Source organism: Fringilla coelebs (assembly GCF_963513975.1).
Source record: "Fringilla coelebs genome assembly, chromosome: 5".
Taxonomy (NCBI): Eukaryota; Metazoa; Chordata; class Aves; order Passeriformes; family Fringillidae; genus Fringilla; species Fringilla coelebs.
The window spans coordinates 28,970,818-28,992,581 of NC_140033.1; the positions used below are offsets into that span (position 1 = coordinate 28,970,818).

General features: G+C 35.7%; 1 protein-coding gene across 2 annotated transcripts in view; it reads left to right on the forward strand.

Moving 5' to 3' along the window:
• Nucleotides 1-21,764, forward strand: part of PPHLN1 (periphilin 1) — a 63,145-nt gene that overhangs the window by 4,939 nt on the left and 36,442 nt on the right. Inside the window, exons 3-6 of one of the 2 annotated variants that reach the window (XM_084206829.1) lie at nucleotides 825-916; nucleotides 3,326-3,505; nucleotides 3,943-3,998; nucleotides 20,291-20,541. In XM_084206829.1, coding sequence (XP_084062955.1) covers nucleotides 825-916; nucleotides 3,326-3,505; nucleotides 3,943-3,998; nucleotides 20,291-20,541 — 579 coding nt within the window. The remainder of the gene's footprint in view (nucleotides 1-824; nucleotides 917-3,325; nucleotides 3,506-3,942; nucleotides 3,999-20,290; nucleotides 20,542-21,764) is intronic. The other variant, XM_084206830.1, reaches the window with a different exon arrangement.

The window sequence follows — 21,764 nt, forward strand, 5'->3', positions numbered from 1 at the left end:
CTAGATCTACTACTGTGAAGGGAGGGTTTGAAAAATATGATTCTAGCAGTTGCGTATGCACTTTCAGTGTTGTATAGTAGATAATGGTTTGAACTCCTCAAGTCTGTGTTGTCTAGCACAGCATGATTAGAATCTCTTAGGATGATGGTTTATTTCCACCTGTCTTTAATGACTAACTCTGCTTCCAAAGTCACTTTTCTCTGAAAAGAGGTATTTTTTTGTTCTGCTGGCTCCCAATTTAAAACAGGAAGTACCTGCATGTGAAGAATGTATTATATGCATATAATCAAAATGTGAGGCTTTGTACTAAGAAATTATGTGCTGCATTTTGATCTCTTTCCAGAGAGTTGAGTTGATGAAATAATTCAAAGTTATTTTATTAAAATATATTTTATTAAAAAGTAGAAATTATTTAATCCAATATATAGATGTTGAATTACTTTTTTAAAAGTTCCGGTTACTTTTAGCAGAACACTATTCCTGTAAGGTGTATGTGTATGCATTTGTCTGTACATCTAGTATTTGCAATATGCATATATTTCAATAGACTGGTTTATAGTATCTCTAAATCCTGTAATTTTACTGATTGTACTCGACTAATTTCCAGTACCATGTTCTTGCCCATACTGCGAGTTATTTTTGCTCCGAGTACATGACATACTTTCCATATTTTAAAGGGCTAATAATAAAAAGTCTATGTACAGGGCTTGTGCATAATACATTGCATTGGGAGAAATCCTGGAACCTTTATTTTTCAGCTCACTGTCCTTTTGTCTGTTCATAATGAGTCTGGTTTTCACTAATTGTGTTTTCACTGGCTTAAGTGGCCTATCGAAGAGATGAAATGTGGTCTGAAGGGCGATACGACTATGAAAGAGTTCCAAGAGAACGTCTCCCTCCAAGGATTCATGGTGATGTAAGTGTGTAGTAAGCATTGTATCTATAGCACTATAACATTATACTATACCTTTATACAATGGCCTGTACCATAGGGTATGGATTTATGTACCTCTGTAAGTTCCTAGTATATCCCAAGTCCATTTTTTCCCCTGTTCCTTGAAGTCAGTAATCTGGCACATGCATCTGCATAGAAATAATAGGCTGCCTACTGAATTAAGTATTGGTTTCTTTTTTTTAATTTTCAAATCTCTTGGAAATGTTTTAGAATATTTTTATTTTGGTAAACTGATTTTTTGGTGTAATTCTTCATGTTATTAAGCATGGGATTTTTAATGACTTCTGGGGAACAAGAGGCCATACTAATGTTATATTTTCCCATAGTCTTTTTATGTTAATATTTCTTTTAAGTGACTTGACATGGTAAAGGAACTTCTTTCATGATTGTTCTTGTCACCAACAAATTTTTTTTATAATGTTTAAAGTATAGGAGAAGATGTTTCAACAAATGTTGAAAGTACATCTTTGCTAAAGTTGTGCTTTGAAGTCCTGTAAAGGAAACACTTTACAAGAAGAATGGCAACAGAAATCTGCTTTGTAGATACAGAGTCTTTTGTGGTGTGTTATGTGTGTATGTATGTATGGCATGTTTGTGAAAGCAAATGCAGATGCTGTGTTTGCTATGCTATAGAATAACTTCAGAATGCTTTTAGGAATTCTCTGTTCCACAGAGATGGGCAATTTTTTTTCCTCCCTTGTCTGAAGTCTCCAACAAATAAATAAAACAGGTTGTAGCTTTGTCTTTGGAGGTATTACACCGTAAATAGAATTTTAAGAATACTTTTTGATATTTCTATTTACATCCTGTGGTAATGCTTTTGGCAAAATAAAATTTCAGGCGCCAGTTCCTCTTATCTGACTTCCCTTTTCCTTATGGTAAATGTTGAAATAGTACCTTAGCTGATTTAGTGCATCTTCTGGGTTCCCTCTGTTTTGTTTTCAGCTTGTCTCTTTGGAGACTTTCGGTTACTCTATGTAACTCATTACACAGGCTTCTCTATTGAGTAATTTATTAGTGGTAGGCTGTTCTGTAACATTTTTGTTACTGTGACAGGCAACAGTAACATTTCTTCATTTTCAGCAAGCTGGAAATCAGATTGATTTCCACAGGATGTTCAGCTACCTCTTTTTCCAAAATGCTTATCAAGATAGGACAAGAGGAAAGACAGAATGTATTTTCATAGATTTTTTTTCCAGTCTAACACGTGGCCAATTTAATTTAACCATTGCATCATTGACATTTTTAAATTCCTGTAATCTTTAAGGCTGTCTAGGGAACAATGTGTGATTAGGCATTATGAAAATTTATAGTCTAAAAGATCTGATGCACTCATTTTGATGCAAGTCTTAACTAGATGGTTCAATGCTACCTTTATATTACATGTCATTTTGCATGAAAATATTTAGCAGTTTGTGAATACAATGTATTTTTCTGCAAAAACTATCAGTGCATTAGATTGTGACTTCTGTTAAAAAAATAGCTTGAGTGTCTTTCCCCCCTCCCCACCAAATTGCACATGCTAATTCAAGTCTCTGCATTAGTAGCTTTTGTTTAAGGCCCATTAAAAAAATGTTTTGCTAAAGGAAGAGGATTTAAAAAGAAAATCTTGCATTCATGTTTTCATTTGCTTTTTATTTGCAGTTGACTTATATAAAACTTAGTTCTAGTAAAATTGAATTTGTATCTTTTGCAGCTGTGCAATTTGTACTTAATAAACAAAGAATTTCTTTAGTTGACAAATGGTATATGACATGCTATTTGAAGGAAATAAATTAAATTTGTGTTCTAGCAAAAAACTGCTTGGAATTTGCACTAAAAGAAAAACCAAGAGTGTTAAAATTCTGTCACTTGAATCTTCAGATCACCTGCTGCATTGTATTCAGTGTGTGTTTATCTGTTCAGATTATGAAGAAAGGTCTATCTAAATACAGTCTCTGCAGTATGGAGGATGTTATGGACATAAGGAAAATTGTTAGTATTTTCAGATGGACTCTTATAGGCATTACAAGTGTAACTTTCTTCATTGCATTCTAAAGATAATGTAAAAATCTGAGAATTACATGTAGCTAACAGAAAGTAGCTAATGCTACTGCTTATAAACTTTCAAAAGACAATTAAGCCATGTTTAAATTTTTCCCTCTATAATTAAACTTGTAATGCCCAAGGATTGAATATGAGTAGTGTCCAATTAGATTTAATAAGCTATTCCACTGTCAGACTGGCATGATTTTTAGTGTTTGCTGTTTCCCTGTGCAATTTGCTCTTTTAAGTCCCGTATTTGGAAATAACTGGGTTCTACTTTTGTTTATGTGTTGCGGGTTTTCAGCTGTTAAAAGCAATATGATTTTGTTTGTTTTTGTGGTTTAGGGTGATTACCACAGAATAGTAAACATTGTGCCCAAGAAAGCCCCGCTGCTTGAGAGACCCGGGGACGGGAATTACAGTCGCTATGACGATTACGGTCACACTGAGTACAGAGACTATAACGCCGGTCGGAGTTTTGCCCACGACCGAAGAAGTGGCCCTCCACACCGAGGTGTACGTAAGGTGATTCTTCTCTCCTGTTTGTTTTCCCATTAAGGCTTGAATAATAGGTAATTAAAATACTGGAAAGGTCATTATTGTTGCCCCCTGCAACCCAGCTGTTTGAAATTCTGTAATTTCAGGGTGTTGATGGTAATTTATATTTTGAAGACGAAAGTCTTCTTTAAGTCAGGGCATGTATATATGCTTTGGAAACTTCTGTAGTTTGTGTTTTGTATAGCATTGCAAAGTTGCTCTCTTCAATATTGACAGAGGAAGAAAATAAAAAGTAAATGGATACAGTGAATAAATTGAGAAGATATTTGTTGCAAGGGGTAATATTTATTTAGCTTATTAAATGCTTTGGTTTTGCAATAATTAAGTACCATTTGGCAACTAACTACTTGACATCTGACATTGAGATACGTGTCATGTAGTTGTTTTGCATGTATGTTTTGCAGGATGAATCAGGATACAGATGGGCAAGGGATGATCACCCTACAAGACCTGAATACAGGTATTTTTTGATTCTAGTAGTGCCTTGCATAGGCTGCAAATATTTAGGGCGTTTTACTTGGTCACCAAAACAGCTGGTAGATCAGGCCAGTGAAATAACAGGGAAAGGACATCTGTTGAAGTAAAAGACAATAGTGGAAAAATGGGTTTTAGTTGTATTGTTTGAAATAGAAATAGAAGAATTTACATGACATGAAAGCCTCTAGTTTAATAAGGATAGGAGGCCTCATGATAACATCATTATGATGGTAACCTGTAATTGCAAGTAATTTAATGCATCTCTGATCAGTCACACTTCTTACATGATTTCAGAGAATTCTTTGTTCTGTTATTTGATTCTGCAGCTGCAGTACATTGGAAATACAATATAATGATGCCTGTGCTATTTTAAAGGTTGGTGGGATAGCTAATAGGATTATGAAGTTCACCACAGCCTTCTTCTGAGCTCCCTGTTTTCTCAGCTGAACTGATGAATATATATTTCCATCATATGTAATATTAATTTCTAAGAACCCTTCTTAGTCTGTACCTCAGGTTCCCATTTATGAAATCTAAGGACTAGTAGTGAATCATAGGGCTGTAATATACATATGCCTGCAATGATATTTGATATGGAATTTTGAGTTAGCAAATAAAGTGCACAGGATAGTGTTACGCTCAAAATTTATGGACAAGGATGAAAGTCACCTTAAATATTTAGACAAGAATTGATTGTTAGTATAGGTGAAATATTAGCAGTCTGATCCAAGAATGTTATCTGATGGCTGTGCTTTTATATGCCACATCCTGCATTTCCACTTCTCGAGATGTCTATTATATCAGCCTGTATTTGTGGATATTGCATCATGGTGTTAGTCATAATATATGTAACACTCCTTGTTACTGCTTTGTATTTAAAACTATAGTTGTACCTTACAAAGATCAACAGAAGTAAACCAAGTTAGCTATAGACACCTGGCCAGTTGGAAAAATTCCTGTTAAACCAGCAGCAAGTTAAAAAAAAAGACCGCAAGCAGGTCAGAAACAGTTCACAGAGGGCAAGCCTTAGACTTGTGGTGTTGTAAACTCAGTGTGATGCTGTTAATAGCAATATCCATACAGGGCCACACAGTTGCAGTAGATCTCTATTCCATTGAGTGGGATGAATTAGACACAGCATGATGGATTATTCTATAACCTCACCACAAAGGAAATCCTTCATATATGATAAGGGACTTCTTTCAGAATTGCATGTTTGGGGCTAGAAGCAATAAGAAAAGGTTTTGAACAGGAGTGCTTAATAAAAATTTGTGTAAAAGTTTTTCCATATTTTCCCCTCAATTTAGAAGAATCAGGGTTGTTTAAAGCTGAGGAAAACACCAGAAAGGGTGAGAAGACTGAGTTAGTGTCAGGCGGTTTATTGTACACAGAACAAGAGTGGCACCCAGTGGTCAAAAAGATTGTCTTAAATGCATCCTGATTTCTTCCTTTCAAAATAAGGCTCAAAAAAGTGAGGTTAAAAAGTCAGCTCATTTTGTTGAAGGCTTTATAAGTCTGTTGTGTAGTATATGATAGTCCCTAGTCCCATCTGAATATGTATTATATACTTCAGATTATGCAGTGGTTACACAACTGCAATAATGCTATGGAAGAAAGATCCATGGTTCAAATATATTTGGAATTGAATGAAATCCTCCTGATTCTTTATATAAATATAGCAACAAATCTTGAAAGTGAAGTCTTGTGATCAGACTGCTAGATATTTGTAGTGTTCCATGTTTGTAATAAACTTAATTATGATTCTTTGCATATTGCCCACTATTGAGCAATGTAGTGGATCTCAAGGAGGAAATCAAAGTACATTTCATGGTATATGTTGTCTCCTGTGGTGAAAATGCTAATTACTTTCTATTTCAAAGACATTTGCTCCACAAGCTATGGTATTAAAAAAGTTATTTTGTGCAAAAATGCCTTCTCTTTGGATATGCTTAAAGTTATTTTAGTTAAGTTCTTTGGAGTATGCATAATTTTTTTTTTTTGAGGAAATAGGAGGAGGTTTAAGATGATTTTAACCAGAAGGATTTTTTTAAAAAAATGCGTTGAATGTGGCTAAAGCATAGTTAGAAGCTAGACAATCAGGAGACTTGTACTTAATGAGTTTTCATAGTTAGTACAGTGACTTTAAAGTCTTAAAAATAATAGTTCATTTTTTGACAGAAATAATAGCTTTCTTTATTTTTTTTTAAATCACAATCAGCAGCTGTAAGAAGTTGTGCTGTAAAAGTTGTCAATATGATAGCATTTCCCTTTGAGTATTCATCATTCACATTTTCCTGTTTTGGTTTTTGAAACCAGTACCTGTCAAAAGGTACTTTCTCATCTCTTACCCTTTGTAGTTTTCTTCCCCCTATCTTGATTTAGAGAGCTGAAAAACATTCCTTGAGATTCTCCTGAAGTAAAATGCTGCTTATCTGCAATATCAAATATCCTTAAGTGAGTCCTATGTGCAGTTTTGGGCACCACAATATGAGAAGAATATTAATCTATTAGAAAGTGTCCAAAGGAGGGTAACAAAGATGGTGAAGGTCCTTGAGGAGAAGCATTATGTGGGGCAGCTGAGGTCACTTGGCCTCTTCAGCCTGGGGAAGAGAAGACTGAGGGGAGACCTCATTGCCCTCTGCAGCTTTGTCGTGAGAGGAAGAGGAAGGGCAAACACTGATCTCTGCTCTGTGGTGATGAGTGACAGGACCTGAGGGAATGGCCTGAAGCTGAGTCAGGGGAGGTTTATGTCAGATATCAGAAAAAGGTTTCTCACCCAGAGGGTGGTTGTGCACTGGAACAGGCTCCCCAGAGAAGTGGTCACAGCACCAGCCTGACAGAGTGCAAGAAGAGTTGGACCATGCTCTCAGGCACCATGGTGTGACTCTTGGGCATGTCCTGTGCAGGGCCAGGGGTTGGACTTCAATGATCCTTCTGGGTCCCTTCCAATTCCTTATGTTCTATCATTCTGTAATTGTCTTAAACTTTGCTGTTGAAGAAACCAGCAGTTAGGGATTTTTTCTATTTTTTTCCTATTGCTTCTTCAGTGGGATTTTGTTGGGTTTTTTGTAAGTTTCTTTCCTTTTTCTTAAAAATGCTTGCTTACTTAGCATGCTTGCTTACTTAGCATTAGCATTTGTAGAGCTGTGGCTTCTGCTGTGATGTGTCTAATGACCAGCAGCAATTCTCCATGAGTGACAATAGGATTGCAGAGGTCCTAGCACTACTGTCTTTTTTCCCTTGCTTTCCTCCTTATAGGGTTATGCTCCAGTTTCCAAGCAGCTGTCACTGACATGGTAGACATTATCATGTCTAGCGCTGAGTGGAGCATTGCTAGTCCTTCCACATGCTTTTTGAGGGTTGTTACCCTGTTTTATGCTATGTTTAGTGAACAGCTGTCATCCTGACCGTGACTTTTTATGGCAAAGATTTTATACACATTTTATATGTAAAAAACAAAGGAATTCAGAGGGTGTGCGGGGCATAGATTTCAAACTGAGTTCTCAGCTCTTTCTCTCCTGTTGTCACCTAAGAAATTCTAAATTCCAGAAACTGATGTGAATTTTGTTTTAGCTTGATTTCAAGTGCTTTTTGGTTCAAGTGTGGTTGGTACATACAAAGAATTGTACATCATAGTTTGGAGGAAACTTTCTGCAAACATTAATGTCTTGGTTGCTGATGCTATGAGAATTGCAAGTCTTAGCAATTCAAAGGAGTAGAGATCAATTAAGATGTGACTTCTTTGTACATTTATCTTGTACTGATGTTGATAATTTCCGGAGCTGTGTTAGTGCTTGTCTTCAATGATCTATTAGGCTCATTTATGCAAAGCACTCATGCATGTCAGATGTTTTAAAAAGTTGCAGGGAGCTGTGCTGTTATATGTTGAAGGATTCCAGTTTTGTAGTACTTCCCTATGGGCCTCATAGCAGTGGGTTTTGCATGCAAGTTCATTTTTATAAGGTCAGATGAACTTTTCAGTGTGAAATGCTTTGGAAGATTGTTAGCTGCTGTTCACTTCAGTCATGCCAAATTTTAATCCTTTTGAGTGCACAGAGCATTACTTCATTTTTTTTTTTTTTTGCCAACCAAACTGAGTTTACAGGATGTGAAATATATGAAACTTGGCAAGTTAAGATGGGTAAGACTCATCTTCAAAGAGAAATTACAAAATGACGCACTTGTAAATCCCAGCTACACATGCATTAAATTTGATCCTTAGAATTATCTGAGGCCCAGATTTTTGTAAAATAAGGGTTGCCATATTTGTGGAATAAGTAAAAAGTAGACTCCTGAGAAGCAGCTTACATAGGCCATTTTTAATATCCCCTCTTCAGCTGTATATATGAATAATTTTTCCTTTGCTAATGGAGGAAACTTGTTGCTACTATGTGTGTTAGTTTTGTTTATTGTGTGTTGGATTTTTCTCCCATGTTCTAAGTGAAATTAGAAAGTAGTTTTAGTAGTCCAGTCTTTAATTCTAAGGCATTTGTCCATCAAAACCAGATCTGCTTATTTCCTGGAGTGCTTTGTAAGTACTTTATAATAAATGGAAATACTGAAGTAATTTTGGTACTACAAATGAGAGAAAACTCTCTAGCAAAATATAGAAACTTAATTGTAAACAGTTTGTGGTCTGTGAACAACTGAGTTTCATCAGTCAGTTCTGTGTTTTAAATCAATGGATTATTGTCTTTTATTTGAAAAAAAAAAGTTAATTTCTGAACATTAAACTTGCAATTACCACTTTAGGGTGGTAAAGCTGTAATGTATCTTGATTTTTCTAGATGCATGCACCTTCACAGTGAGAATGGGTTTACTGTAGGCCATGGAGTAAATTGGTTGCAAAGTGGGGGTAGAAGCCCAGCAATCTTGGCTTTTTGATCTCTGCTTGAACTGCCCTTCCATTTAGTGATTAACCCCTTGTAAGTGCACAGTGATGACAGGATGTTGTAGAGTCGTGCTCTGAGGATCGTACATTGAGAAGAAAAATGTACTTTGATAAGAATGGTTATTTTAAATGAAAACCTTTGATGAGAGAGTCTCCAGATGGAAGTTAAGGGTCACTGGCTCTTCTCTGAATAAAGCAGTATTTAATATTGAGAGTCCAGATGTGTCATAGGCCAGTTATCTTTACATTGTCACTATGCAATCACCTTTGAGTTACAGGGAGCAGTTATTTCTTGGGGCTTTTTTCTCCTCCCTCTGCGTTTTCTTTCATTAATGAAATAGTGAACATGTTTAAATAGTATAATATTTTAAAGCAGTATATTATATTGTGGGAGGCCTTTAGGCTTTGGATTTAAACTTTCTTGTAATGTAAACTGATCTGTGTCTTGCTTATAGAAGATAAACTTAGCCAAAGGGATTTATGAGATGGTGCTATAAATGTACATAAGTCTGCTGTTTCGTTGCAATATTTGACAGTTCTTAAGGGACACCATACAAGAACCTCATTCTTTATTAAAGAACATGTGTGGAGGGAAATAAATATGGCAGTCACCCAAAGAAAATGGTCTTGCTTTTGACAGAGATTGATAAGCAGAGTTGTAATCGTACTCATTAGCACATGCCTTTTTCTTTTAATAAATAAATAGAATCTCTGCCAGAACATTGAACCTCTCAGGTATTCACATGGCTGAGTAGAGGAGCTTGTTTATTCATATACAAAATTACAGTTTCCTTATAATAGATCATTGTGGTAGATTCGTTGTACCTGTCTGCAACTCCAGGCAAGAACTTGTCTGTTGAAATCTTTTGCTCAGAAAGCCCATTGTGTTAAGCTGCTAGCTAAATTAGTTTATCTTGGCTTAAGATATTTTGGAGGGTGGAGAGGGAAAATTACAACCTTTTGGAACAAGATAATAGGTAATATACAACATAAAAGTTGATTCTGGTTTACACTAAATATTTAATGGCTTCATATTCAGTTCATATTTTATGCAGTCTTACTGATTCAGTAGTTGCTACATTTTCTTTAAGAACTGTTTTCTCCTCTGTTGGCTGTAGCTCTTTTGTGCTTGGGACAACCAATTTGTTTGCAAACTGAGATTTATATTCCATAATTTGACTGTCATTTCTCAGTCAGAGTTAAATATATCTGATTTTATGCTTGCACTTTGGGTTCTGTAGGTCTATAAGTTTTTATTTTGAGTGGATTTTAAGGATTCAAATCTTCTCATGCAGATACCACATAGCATTTTAAAAATGCCTCGTGTTGAGAACTGAGTATAATCAAGAGCAGTTCAGAAATGTCCACTGGTGCATGTCAACTGAAATTTAAAAAAATTTCTGTTTGGACAAGTTTAGTTTTATTGTTGTGATGAATCTTTCTTCGATTTAACTTGGAACTCAGAGACTATGTGAACACTGCCTGTTTTCTTACTAGGAATTTTATGTCAAACTGAGTTTCTGCTCTGCTCATATGGGCCCTGTGTGCATATATCTAGAATTAATCTGGAAACCTCATTCTAAGCATGACTGCTGTCATTTCACATCTGAAATGTTTGTCACTTGAGAATGGGGGGAGAAGGAGATATTAGTAGACAGGGTTTCAACTCTAGAATTTTTTTGCCTCCATCTTATAATGTAAAAATATGGGAAGGAGATAGAAATTGCTCTTATTTTCTACTGGGATTTTTTTACAAGTTTTAGCTAATTGTGTGGCTAAATTGGAAGGTGAATGTTGCTTTCACTGGCAGCTAGTTTTAGTTGCTGATATATTTTAAATTAAATTTTTATATATATATATATATAATTATAATATATTTTAAATAAAAAAATTTTTTTGCGTAACAATTGACTGTGATGTTTATTGAAGGCTGTTTCATTTTCTTTGCAAAATTTATCTATCTGATGTCAAAAAACAAGTTTGCTTTCAGAAATTGCTTACTGAGAGTTTTGTTCCTTTTAGAGGATCTTGCAGAATTCTAATTGGTTATGCAGTTTCCATCTCAGGATGAGAGAAAGGAGTTTAAACTATCAAATTAGCAGAACTTCCCACTACCTGATTTTTTTTTTCTGCTGAGCTTGTAAATAAGCAGCCTCATACAATAGAGCTGGCCTGTTATATGAAATGTGGAATGGTTGTGAATCTTGGATTTAATTTCTCTAAAAGCCCTAAGAGAAAATTGGGTGTGCTTGTTTTTGAAAAGCATAATTACAATAGGTATTTTTAGTCTGATTCTGTGTGTATGGTATTTCTTATACTTTGGTCCTTTTAAATGTTCCAGTTACATTTCAGTACAGCTTCTCTACTGTGATTCTGAGGCGTTAAGAAAGGATAAGGACAGATATTTATAAACTTTGCAAAGAACATTTTTATATTCTTAGAAATTGTTTTTGAATAAGGAATGGCCAGGCAGTAAATTGACTTGTAAGTATTTATTTGAAAAAATTACAGCAAACACACCAAATTTGGTTAAAAAAAACCCCAGAAGTTCTCATCATTTCAATTCTCAACTGCTATCGTGTTTATTTGACTTGCTATTGATCCAAAGCTGTGGTACCATTTAAGGGCTTGTGGCTTTTTGTGTGTACAACTGTTTCCCACTATAGTTTTTGTAAGGTTTTTAATTGTCATATGAAATTGATGTCATCATTATTTTTTTACAGGGGCTATTGTGTGAGACACCTGTTTACTACAGGTGTTGATATGTTATGACACACCTCTAAGGAAAAATTTAGTAGTCTGTGGAAACTCATTTAAATTTTGTATTAACATTGATTAATTGTTTAAAACTTAGTCACATCTTGGGAAAATTAGGATTTCCTTCTAATAAATGTTGTTTACATAATGCTAATAAACTGTAAGGAGCTCATCTGTTTACAATGTATGATAGGATAATGTGCCTAAAGATAAGATTATGTACCTTTCCACTGTAAGGTCTTGATTAACATATTTCTTAAAGGAAGGCTTTGAAAAGCGAGCTCACCTGGTCCAGTCTTATAGCTAGCACTATAGATGGTATCAAAACTAGCAGGTTAATGCTGGATTGGGAAATAATGAGGCAAACTCCCATGGGTAGCACTTGATTATTCTGGAAAAGTTTCCTAACTACTTCATTGAAAAACAGTCAGCTTCTGAGACAGTGGGGGAGGGAAAGAGAAGGGAGTCTCCCTTCGAGTGCAAACAACTTCTGTTAAGATGGCATCAAACTAAATCACTCAAAGCCAGTGAATTGGTCTGATGAATGTAGTCATGGCTTTCTCATGTTGAGGTGTATTGTCACAGAGGACTTTGACATAATTTCCCTTAGGAAGGTAAATTCTTCATCATCTGTTAGGTTCCAAGGACTTGTCTATTCAAAATATAACAAAACATTTTAGATTCGATTCCTGTTGAGAGAGGGTGAGAATATTAGGATACAGGAGAGGAGAGGAAAAAGTTTAGTGTTACTGATAATTTAGACATCCTTTTATTAAGTATTTTGCTTCAAAGAGAAAATTTTTGATGTGCCGTTTCCTTGTGTTTAGGGTGTTATGATCTACATCTCAGGGAAAGTTCATCAATAAAGCAATCCATGATCTCATGCTGTTGGTGTTATTTTTAAAAGATGATACTATTTTTGCATGGTAACTAATTCTTCTCAGTGTTAGTCTTGACATTAGTTCATGATATATGTTTGCATAACCTTAAAGGTTCTTTCCTTTGTATATGAAGCTCTGTAGAACTTGTTTATGAGCTGACAGTAAATGCCTTTGTCTAAGTGAAACTGAATATTGATGTCATTACACGCAGCAGGGTTGGGTCAGCCAGTTGAGGGAATGTCTTTCTCTTCTGAAGTCTGACTTTTAACAGTTGCATGTGTTAAATTAGGTCATAACTTATCTGGCCAATTATGCCTAATTATATTTGAAAATGATGCTTGAGAGCATGATTATGAAATTTGGAAGTAAAACGGAAAAAATGTTTCAATGTATTGACTTACAGAATAATAGAATGGTTTGAATTGGAAGGTGCCTTCAAAGGTCATCTAGCCTACCCCCTGCAATAAGCAGGACATCTTCAAGTAGATCAGGTTGCTCAGAGCCCCATCCAGCCTGACCCTGAATGTTTTTCCAGGGATAGATTGTTTGCTCTCTGGGCAACCTGTTCATGTTTCAGCGTGCTCATCACAAACATTTTGTGGTGGAGCCTTTCTTCTCCAGGCTGAATGCCACCAACTCTCACACCTTTCCTCACAGATGTGCTCCATCCCACTTGATAATTTTTGTTGCTGTCCTGTGTACCTGGTCCAGCTGTCCATCCATGTCTTTCCAGGACTTTGAGGCTGGGTGCAGTGTACCAAGTGGGATCTCATCAGTGTAGAGTAGATGGCCAAGGTTATTCAGGTTTGATGAGTTACTAGACTCAGTATGCATTCTACAATTTTTATCTTGTTAGAGGCAGTTCTTGAAGCATTTTGTACAAGGATTATCTAAGTAAGGTGAAAGATTATGTTAACAGAGGAGACTGAAGTATAAAGCAATGAATTACCGTCTTTAAAACCTCTTTTCAGCTACTGTTAATTTATTAAGACTTACTAAAACTTGTGTCTGTTAAACAGCATTCTGTTTTTAAACTTATCTTTGATTTTACATTTATTACTCACAGCCAGTCAGTGTGGCTAGATATATATGTCTGTTATTTTTAGGGGAAAAAAAGTACTATTACTTCTTTGAGGCTTATTGATTCTAACTTCAACTGCTCTAGAATTCTGTCAAGGAACCTGTTTTATTTATTGTAATTAATTAAAAGTCATGAATGCAATAAAGAGACTGATTTTCCTGCTGTAAAAGTATATTTCCACAGCAGTTTTTACTATCTAAGCAGGAGCCGTTGTCGTCCTTCCCCTGTCCCTGGTTCTGTTTCAGGTGTTTGTACATTCCACGTAGTTGGTTCTGTGTGCTAGCCCACCATAATGAATTAAATATTTGTCTGCCAGTTTTGTTGTCTGAGAGAAAATATCAATGCCACCTTAGGCACAGAATCAAAATATAGATCCAAGAAAGGTTGCAGAGTTGAGGATTGCAGCAGCACCAGTTTCAATCAGTATGAGCTGTCATGGTGCTCCAAAGTTAACTGTTATACAATCACTTAAATAACTGAAGGCATGCAAGAGTTGCAAAAGGATTTTTAATGAGGAATTTACCCAAGCAGCATAGCTTGCCTATGTGTTAAATATGTTCAAATGAGTGATATTTAGAATGTGTAGGAAATGGCCTACAAAAAGAGGCAAGAGATATTAATGTTTATTATATTGACTGTAAGTGGTAATGAAAGTGAAGGGGAAAAGCAAGCTGGAAAATAAAAAAGATAAAGCCACATGGCTGAATAATTTATAAGAGGAAATGTCTTTCTTAACTTTCTGATTTTGAACCAACTATGTACCTGACAGGAAGGAATGAGTTCACATTAAAAAAAAAAAAAATCCATTATGTGCAATGGATTTTTTTCTTCATATGTATAATGTCTTTTATATTGAGAAATCCTGAAGCAGAGGCAGTAGTGTGCTAATTTTACTGAAGTTTGCGATGCAGAAATCTGTACCACTATTACAAACAACACTTTGAGGCATATAAGCAAGTGAAACCTATTTGACCTAATTGCTTCCAATCTCACTTTATTTAAGAATACAAACATAGATATCTGTGAAGCATTTTTCCCATTTTGAATGTTTTTCTGATTTATAGATCTCATGAAGGGATTTGGAAGTAGGAGAAGAAGTAAATGTAGTAAGGATATTGTCCATCAGTATTAGTCACATAAAGTATTACTGCTTAGAAACCTGTTCCACAACTTGTTCTTCCTTATGCAGCTTTTTATTGATAGTGTTGGAAACTCAACCCCAAGAGTTGATCAAATCAGCATATCCTACTACTTGTGCTCTTTTGCCAGTGAACTAATGGCATTCTGCAGCACACTGATGAAAAGCTTAAGTGCTCTTCCAGCAGCTATTTCATGGTTTCTGGGTTCTTCTATGGAAGGATTTTAAAGATAGCTTTTGGGGAAAAAATAGTGGCTTACTGAACGTAAAATTCACTTACGTCCCTAAAATAAAGTGCAAAAATATTTCTCTCTGGGGCTTAGTGTGTGTATAAGACAAATGCTTGTCTACATTAAATTGCTTGGCACATACTAAGTGTGAAGTAAATTCAAAGCCCTTAAAGAAAATGCACTTTTGAGGCATACCAATGTGCATTGGTACCTCAGGGAAATGTTTTAAAACTTTTCTGTGTGCTGGTCTCTGCCTGAGGCAGGACAACAGTAAAAGTGCAAGTACCTACTTAGGAATCTCTGTCCATTAGAACTTTGTCTAGAAGCTAAGACATTGACCAGTTTCTCTGATCTGTTAGGGCACTAGGAAAAAAAAAAGTATGCAATGTACCATATTATGCTTCCCAGCTATTTTCCAGTTTTTAAGTTTATACTGAGATAGAAGATTTCAGTTGTTTCCATTTTGAATTAAGTTTGTTTAGGAATTGATTTAGTTGCTACTGCATTGAGTTATAAAATGGGAGAGGTTTATGAGCTAGGTCCCTGAGCTAGTTGTCTGAACTACTTTACTCTTCTGGGCTGATAGGCTGCTCAAAGGGCAGTTGTGAATGTTGTAGCTGTTTATAGAAATTGTAATTTGGTCCATCACTTTAAGCAAATACTCCCTCTGGAACGTAAGACCTGTGTTTTATTTTCTGTTTTAGAGAAATTGGGGGTCTTACTAAGCCCTTGTTTTAAAAAGAAGAAAAACCAAGGTCACATACATTTGAATGCAGTTATTTTGTTGAATTTGATCTTTATTTGTCTAAATAGCACATTTTGTCTTTATTCTTGAGTTGCCTAAAGCTGTTTGCTCTTAATTCTTTGGTACTTAAACCTGTGTTTGTCTGGACTCTTTGTTACTTTGTTTCACTGTCCTTATCTGTGGTTGACCATCGTTTCTCCCTGTCAGATAATAGAGTTTTGGTTTATATATACTTTTATTATGTAGGCTGATCTTGCAGCAAGTCTAATGGTACATTATCAATGGCAGTAAAAAGGAGGAGGGCACTAAGAAGAAAGAGCAATGCAGTGGCATTTCCAGTGCCACTGAAGTGCATAGCTTTACTATTCAATTAAAGGACATAGAAGCATTTCTCTCTAATGTTGCTGTAATATTCAGATTTTCTTATTTTTTATTCTCTGACCTGCCATGACATCCTGAGATGGTGGCAGGGAGAGAGGAGTTGAGTAGCTTTCATACTGACTGAGGTGGACGAAGATTTGCTCTTTGCTTATGATAACTTCAGAAGTATTGCATGCAGCATAAAAACCATGAAACATTTATATATATATATATATATATATATATATATATATATATATATATTTTTTTTTTTTTACATTTGGTATTTCTGGGTATCCTTTTCTGCTTGAAACAGTGTTTCACAATGCCTGTTTCCTCCTGCCTTCATGCAGAAAACTGTTCATAATTTCATTTGGAGCAAAATGCAGATATCACAAGTGCTCTGTTTACTTTCTTAGTCATAAAATGTTGAAAACCAGTTGTCAATAAGAAATCTTATTGCCATTTCAAATGTTCAAATGAAAGCCATTGAAACCAGGTGCAATTCCTTCTATCTATGATGGTGTAATTCGCTGTATTATTTTAGCTTAGGATAAATCTGCATAAGGATCTTTGGGCAATAACAAGAGATTATAGCAAATCTCCAAAGCAGAGCCTAAGTAAGTTGTTGGTTTGTTGCACAACCATGTACTGTGTACTTAAGAAAGAAGTGGAATGAGCTCTGGGAGAGGGGTGGCTGGAATCTTGCACCACCTACATTTACTTTGAAGATGTTAAAAGTGGAGGTGTTCTTGTCTCTTCTTTTAGAGGCTGGGGGCGTTGTATATTTTATTAAATATTTTCTACATCATCTGATTCATGTTGGTAGCTCTTGCAATGTCCTGAAAAGGCAGGCAAAAGGAATTTTAGTTTAACTTTTCCTCTCCCTCCCCCTTGCATCTGTGTTATGAGGCAGAAAAAGTATTTTCAGTTAAGGATTCAGTTCAGATCTTGACTGTTTTATCTCTTTGCACTGAAGTCTGGTGTTGCAGAAGCTATTTATAGCTTCTCCAATTTATTTTATAAGTTGAAGATATTAAAGTGTGAGAGTTATTTCTAGGCAAGGTTAGTAATTAGGCACAAGCCTGTAAATGGAGTGTTTAATCCCTTTGACAATAGCAGTAATCTTTCTTGGATGGAAGGGATCACAAAAACATCTCTGACTTTTTAATCTAGGTTATAGGCAGCCCTCACCTGTGAATTACTGGAAGACCCTCCTGTTTCTGTTCCACACCATATGCTGTTTTGTTGCCCGTGTTCAACTCAGTGTCAAAAATGAGAGTTATGTTCACTAGAGCTGGACCATAATGTAGATTAATATTCTAGGTGAAAAGTTGAATGTAATGGGATCTAGAAGTTCCAGAAAGTAGTGAGCATGAAGTAAGTATTGTAGGCTGTTGCCCAGTAGCACAAATTCAATGAGAGCGATCTAAGAGTCCTCTTACAGTAAAGCTTTTTCCTTTATTGCATGTGATGTGCTTCATGTACCCAAGCACCTCTCTATTCCTGGGCATTTCACATCCAGGAAGTGATTTAATTTTACTTCTGAGCACTCTTCAGAGATAAGCCTGACACACTGGTTTGTGTTAATCTTTGTTTCACAGAGCTTACGCTATACCACTGTTCAGTTTCTGTTCAGTGGGCAACTGAAAATCTCCTCAGTGTTGCATTCCCCTGGTTTTCTGCTGTGCAGAAAGTCATACCTTTGTCTGTTCTGTAGTTGTGTTTTGTCCTGGAGGAAACTGGAACTGGTGGTGAACTGAAATAGCTGTCAGGCTGGAGCTCTTCCCCCAGCTGTCCCTGGTGAATGGTATGTCACAATATGGCCGTTTTTGGAACATTTCAGAAGCTCCTCCAAGACTGCCAGCTTTAGTGAGAACTTCATGGTCAAGTTTGATCCATGGTAACAAAGATACTGCTTCCTGTTGCAACACTGCTGAGAGAACAGAATTGTGCTTTTAGGATTAAGTGTGAATTATGAACACAAAATACAAAGACTTGAGGGATGCTATATAAAAGGGATTAATTCTGTATTTGTTGTTAAGGGCAGTAGCTCTATTTTAAAGTCTCCTTTGCATCTCCATTAAATACTGTCCCTGCTCAGTAAACCTTTTGAATATGTGTTGGAATCTGAAGCATGTGCTTAACTGCTTTGCTGAATTGGGGCCTTCATTACCAAATTGCAGGTGTATGTTAGCTTTAATATTTAAGGAAAAAAATAACTGTAAAACAATGCTTACTTTGTTCTGTTCAGTGTTTTACATTAATGGAAAACATGAGAAATGCTATGCTGTTGCTATGCTGTCCCAAACAGACTTAATATAGTTAATGGCATGAATGTTCTGTATGAGATATGGTCTAGTTAAGAATTGACATGCAGTGATGAAATAAAAATTCAAAAATTAAAAGTGAAATTCTATTTTAGGGTGCATAATATTATGGCAGAATGTGACTTGCAAATATTTTCCTGTTTAAAAGTGTGTTTCAATTACAGTTTTGAAAATTCTTATGTGGATAGTAGAGCATTTATTATACAAGTGCAATAGCTGGGGCTCTGTAAACATTACCATGATAAACTGCTCTGTATACAAGGGTTTAATAACGTGGTCATAAAAGTGTGTTTTACACATAAAAGTGGTGTACTGGTCTGCCAGAAAGCTTGTGCTTTAAAAATAAATATCGTTATTTAAAGAGAGCGATTAAGAAGGAAATGCAAGAAAAAGTGGGCTGTGTCTAGGTTATTCCTGATAAATATTTGATCAATATGTTCTTTAATAAATAAATAACGCCCCACTTAGCTAGAAAAAGTAGCTCAGTGCAGGGTTAATCTAGGATTCCTCAAGCCTGTACTTACACTTCATGTCTGTTGCTACATAAAATGTTCAAACATTGAATGAAGGTGTGCTTTCCATGAAAAAAGTAAACCTGCAAAAAGTAAACCTGCACTGTGTAAAACACATCAGTGTCACAGGGGTTTTGTTTTGTGGTGCTGCCTTTGAGGCTTCCGTAGCCCAAGACACCTTTGGCACATGGAAATCCTTTGTCATCTGTCACAAATATGGGCCTGTGCCTTGCTGTAGGAATTGTACATCTTTTCTTCTTCTCCACCGATATAAAATTAGCTATAGCTACATTGTGCTTAATGAGACCGCCAGACCTTTGAGGGACATTCCTCTGTTTAAAATAGTGGACTCTGATGTGAAATGGGAGAGAAGATACTTTCTGATTTGCTAGAACTGCTATGAAATCTTGAAGATTTCTGTGGAGAAGCTGAGAAGTACTTGCTGCTCTTACCAATGCATCTTTTGACCAAGGCAAAAGTGACAAGTCTAGATTCAGTTGGCTCGTATGTCTTTCAGCTCTGAGATTCTTTAGGACAAGTTTGAAATGATACTAGGTTTTTTTTTCCTTTACACATACATGTACATTAATATGATTTACAAATAACCAACACATTTGTGCTGTGGTCTGGAGTAACAATATTTAAATTTAGTAGAAAGTTTTGGTGTTTATTAAATTATGGTTTTAAATCAGTTGGGTTTGTGACTTTTTACATTAAAATTCAAAATTAATATTGTGTGTTCTGACAAACATATTTAGGAGATATATGTCCTCATATTTTCATTCAAGAATTGACCTTGGGTGGATTCATAGGTGAGAGAATAGATATTCTGCAGATTTCTTCTTGTCTTTGCTGGATATAAGCTGAAATCTGTCAGTGATATTTTGTGTAGCAAGGTGTGTGGAATCAAATGGGAAATATAGGGCCTTGAAAATAAAAGTAAAACATAGCTGAAAAATGCCAAATACTGTAAGCAATATTTGCATAAGCATTTTTATCTATTGTAAATTAAGGCTCAATTTCCAGGCTAAGTGTACTGAATCTGAACAAAACTGTCAGAGTTCTCATTTCATCAGTGTTTTTTTCTTACATTTTAGCTGTATTATCAAGAAATAGAAAGGAATTAGCTTCGAGCAGTGAAGCACCTCAATGAAACATAAAAGAATTACCTGTTTCTTTTTTTACTTGTTTTTCATCCCTTGCCTAGTAGTCTTAAAAGCACTGAAGATTTTGGTTGTGTTTGGCAGTTAACCTGTTTGTATTTACCAGGCATGAACCGTTGCCATTGTGCTGTTCCATAAACATTGGAAGGATAAACAAGTTACTTGTAATTTTCTGTTGTCTTCCAAGGGACTCCAGAGATGGCTTCAGAAGAAAAAGCTTCTATTCTTCTCATTATGCGAGAGATCGATCCCCTCACAAGAGGGACTCTCCTTTCTTCAGGGAATCGCCAGGGAGCCGAAGGGATTCTCCGCACAGCAGATCTGGCTCTAGTGTCAGCAGCAGGAGCTACTCTCCTGAAAGAAGCAAAGCCTACCCTTTCCACCAGCACAGCAGAAATATGTCATCTCTACATAAAAGAAATGTTTCTTCTCAGCAAGGTAATGCTGGATTAATGATGGGAACTGGTCAGTGAGGTGACACTGCAACTCACTGTATAAGCCTTTTTCCTTACATGCTCTTTTTAAAATGGGAAAAGCTGACATTTTGTACTATGTGCTGTCTGCTCTGGTTGTTTCATTGTACTCTCTGTTCCCTTATGTATTTCATGTGGGAGATTGTAGGTGTTATTTTGGTATCAGGTCTAGACTGGCTGTGGGAGTTTCAGCTGCACAGCTTTTTCTAGTATTTTATATTCTTTTTAGCATCAGCTCCTGTTATTTCTTGATGTGCTTCACTGGATTTCCTGACAAGAAACTTTGCTTCATCTACAGCAGATGAAGACATTTATTCCTGCAACCAGAATAAAACAGGGATTAAAAAAAAAGAAGAAATGAAAGTACATACTTCTGCTTGTTTAATTTTCTCCAAATTTTCCTAGGCTTTTGAAACTGATTGTTTTTTAGCAATTGCATTTCAATGTCAAAATTTCAATGTCTCAGATCTTGTTCTTTTCAAAGAAATGTGAAGCATATCTCAGTTGAGTCTTTTCTGACTTTTTGAAAGCTTATGTTTCCCAGAAGTCTGATGAATCATCTGTTTTGAAAATATTTGAGGTTTCATATTTAAATTATTTTGGGGGGAAAAAAATTGCATTTATAGCATACTACAATCTTAGTTAGCCACTCTGTTTGTTCAGCTTATGCAAATTAATCCAATTTGATTTCCTATTCTGCAAAGGCTTTCTTGTGAACTATGCAAACCTACTGTTCATTTTGGCAGCTTTTAAAAAATTAATTAGATTTTTTTTCACTCACTGAGAAGGCACATTGTGTTTCCAGAGTGACACTGAACCATTATGTTGCACTTCTTGTCAAAAAAGATCTTTGTAGTTTTGTTAACATTGTTTAAATATTGAGGAATAATTTCACTCCTTACAGGGTAGAGATGGTCTTTCTATTTGGGCATTACAGTGCTTTCAACATTTTGTAGCAATACTTAGTGAGCAATTCCTCTAAGTGTAGAGGAGGAAGGAAAAAATAACTACTTTTCTAGAAGTCTTGTAGGTGTGCAGCTTGTAATTACTAGAGACAGAAAAACAATGTTGTGAGGAAGCCATACAAAATTTTGGAATGTTTCATGTTTGTTTTTTTTTTTTTTTACTTTGATTATATATGTATATGCTTTATGGTTAGAATTACTCAGACCATAGTGGAGGTAGTGA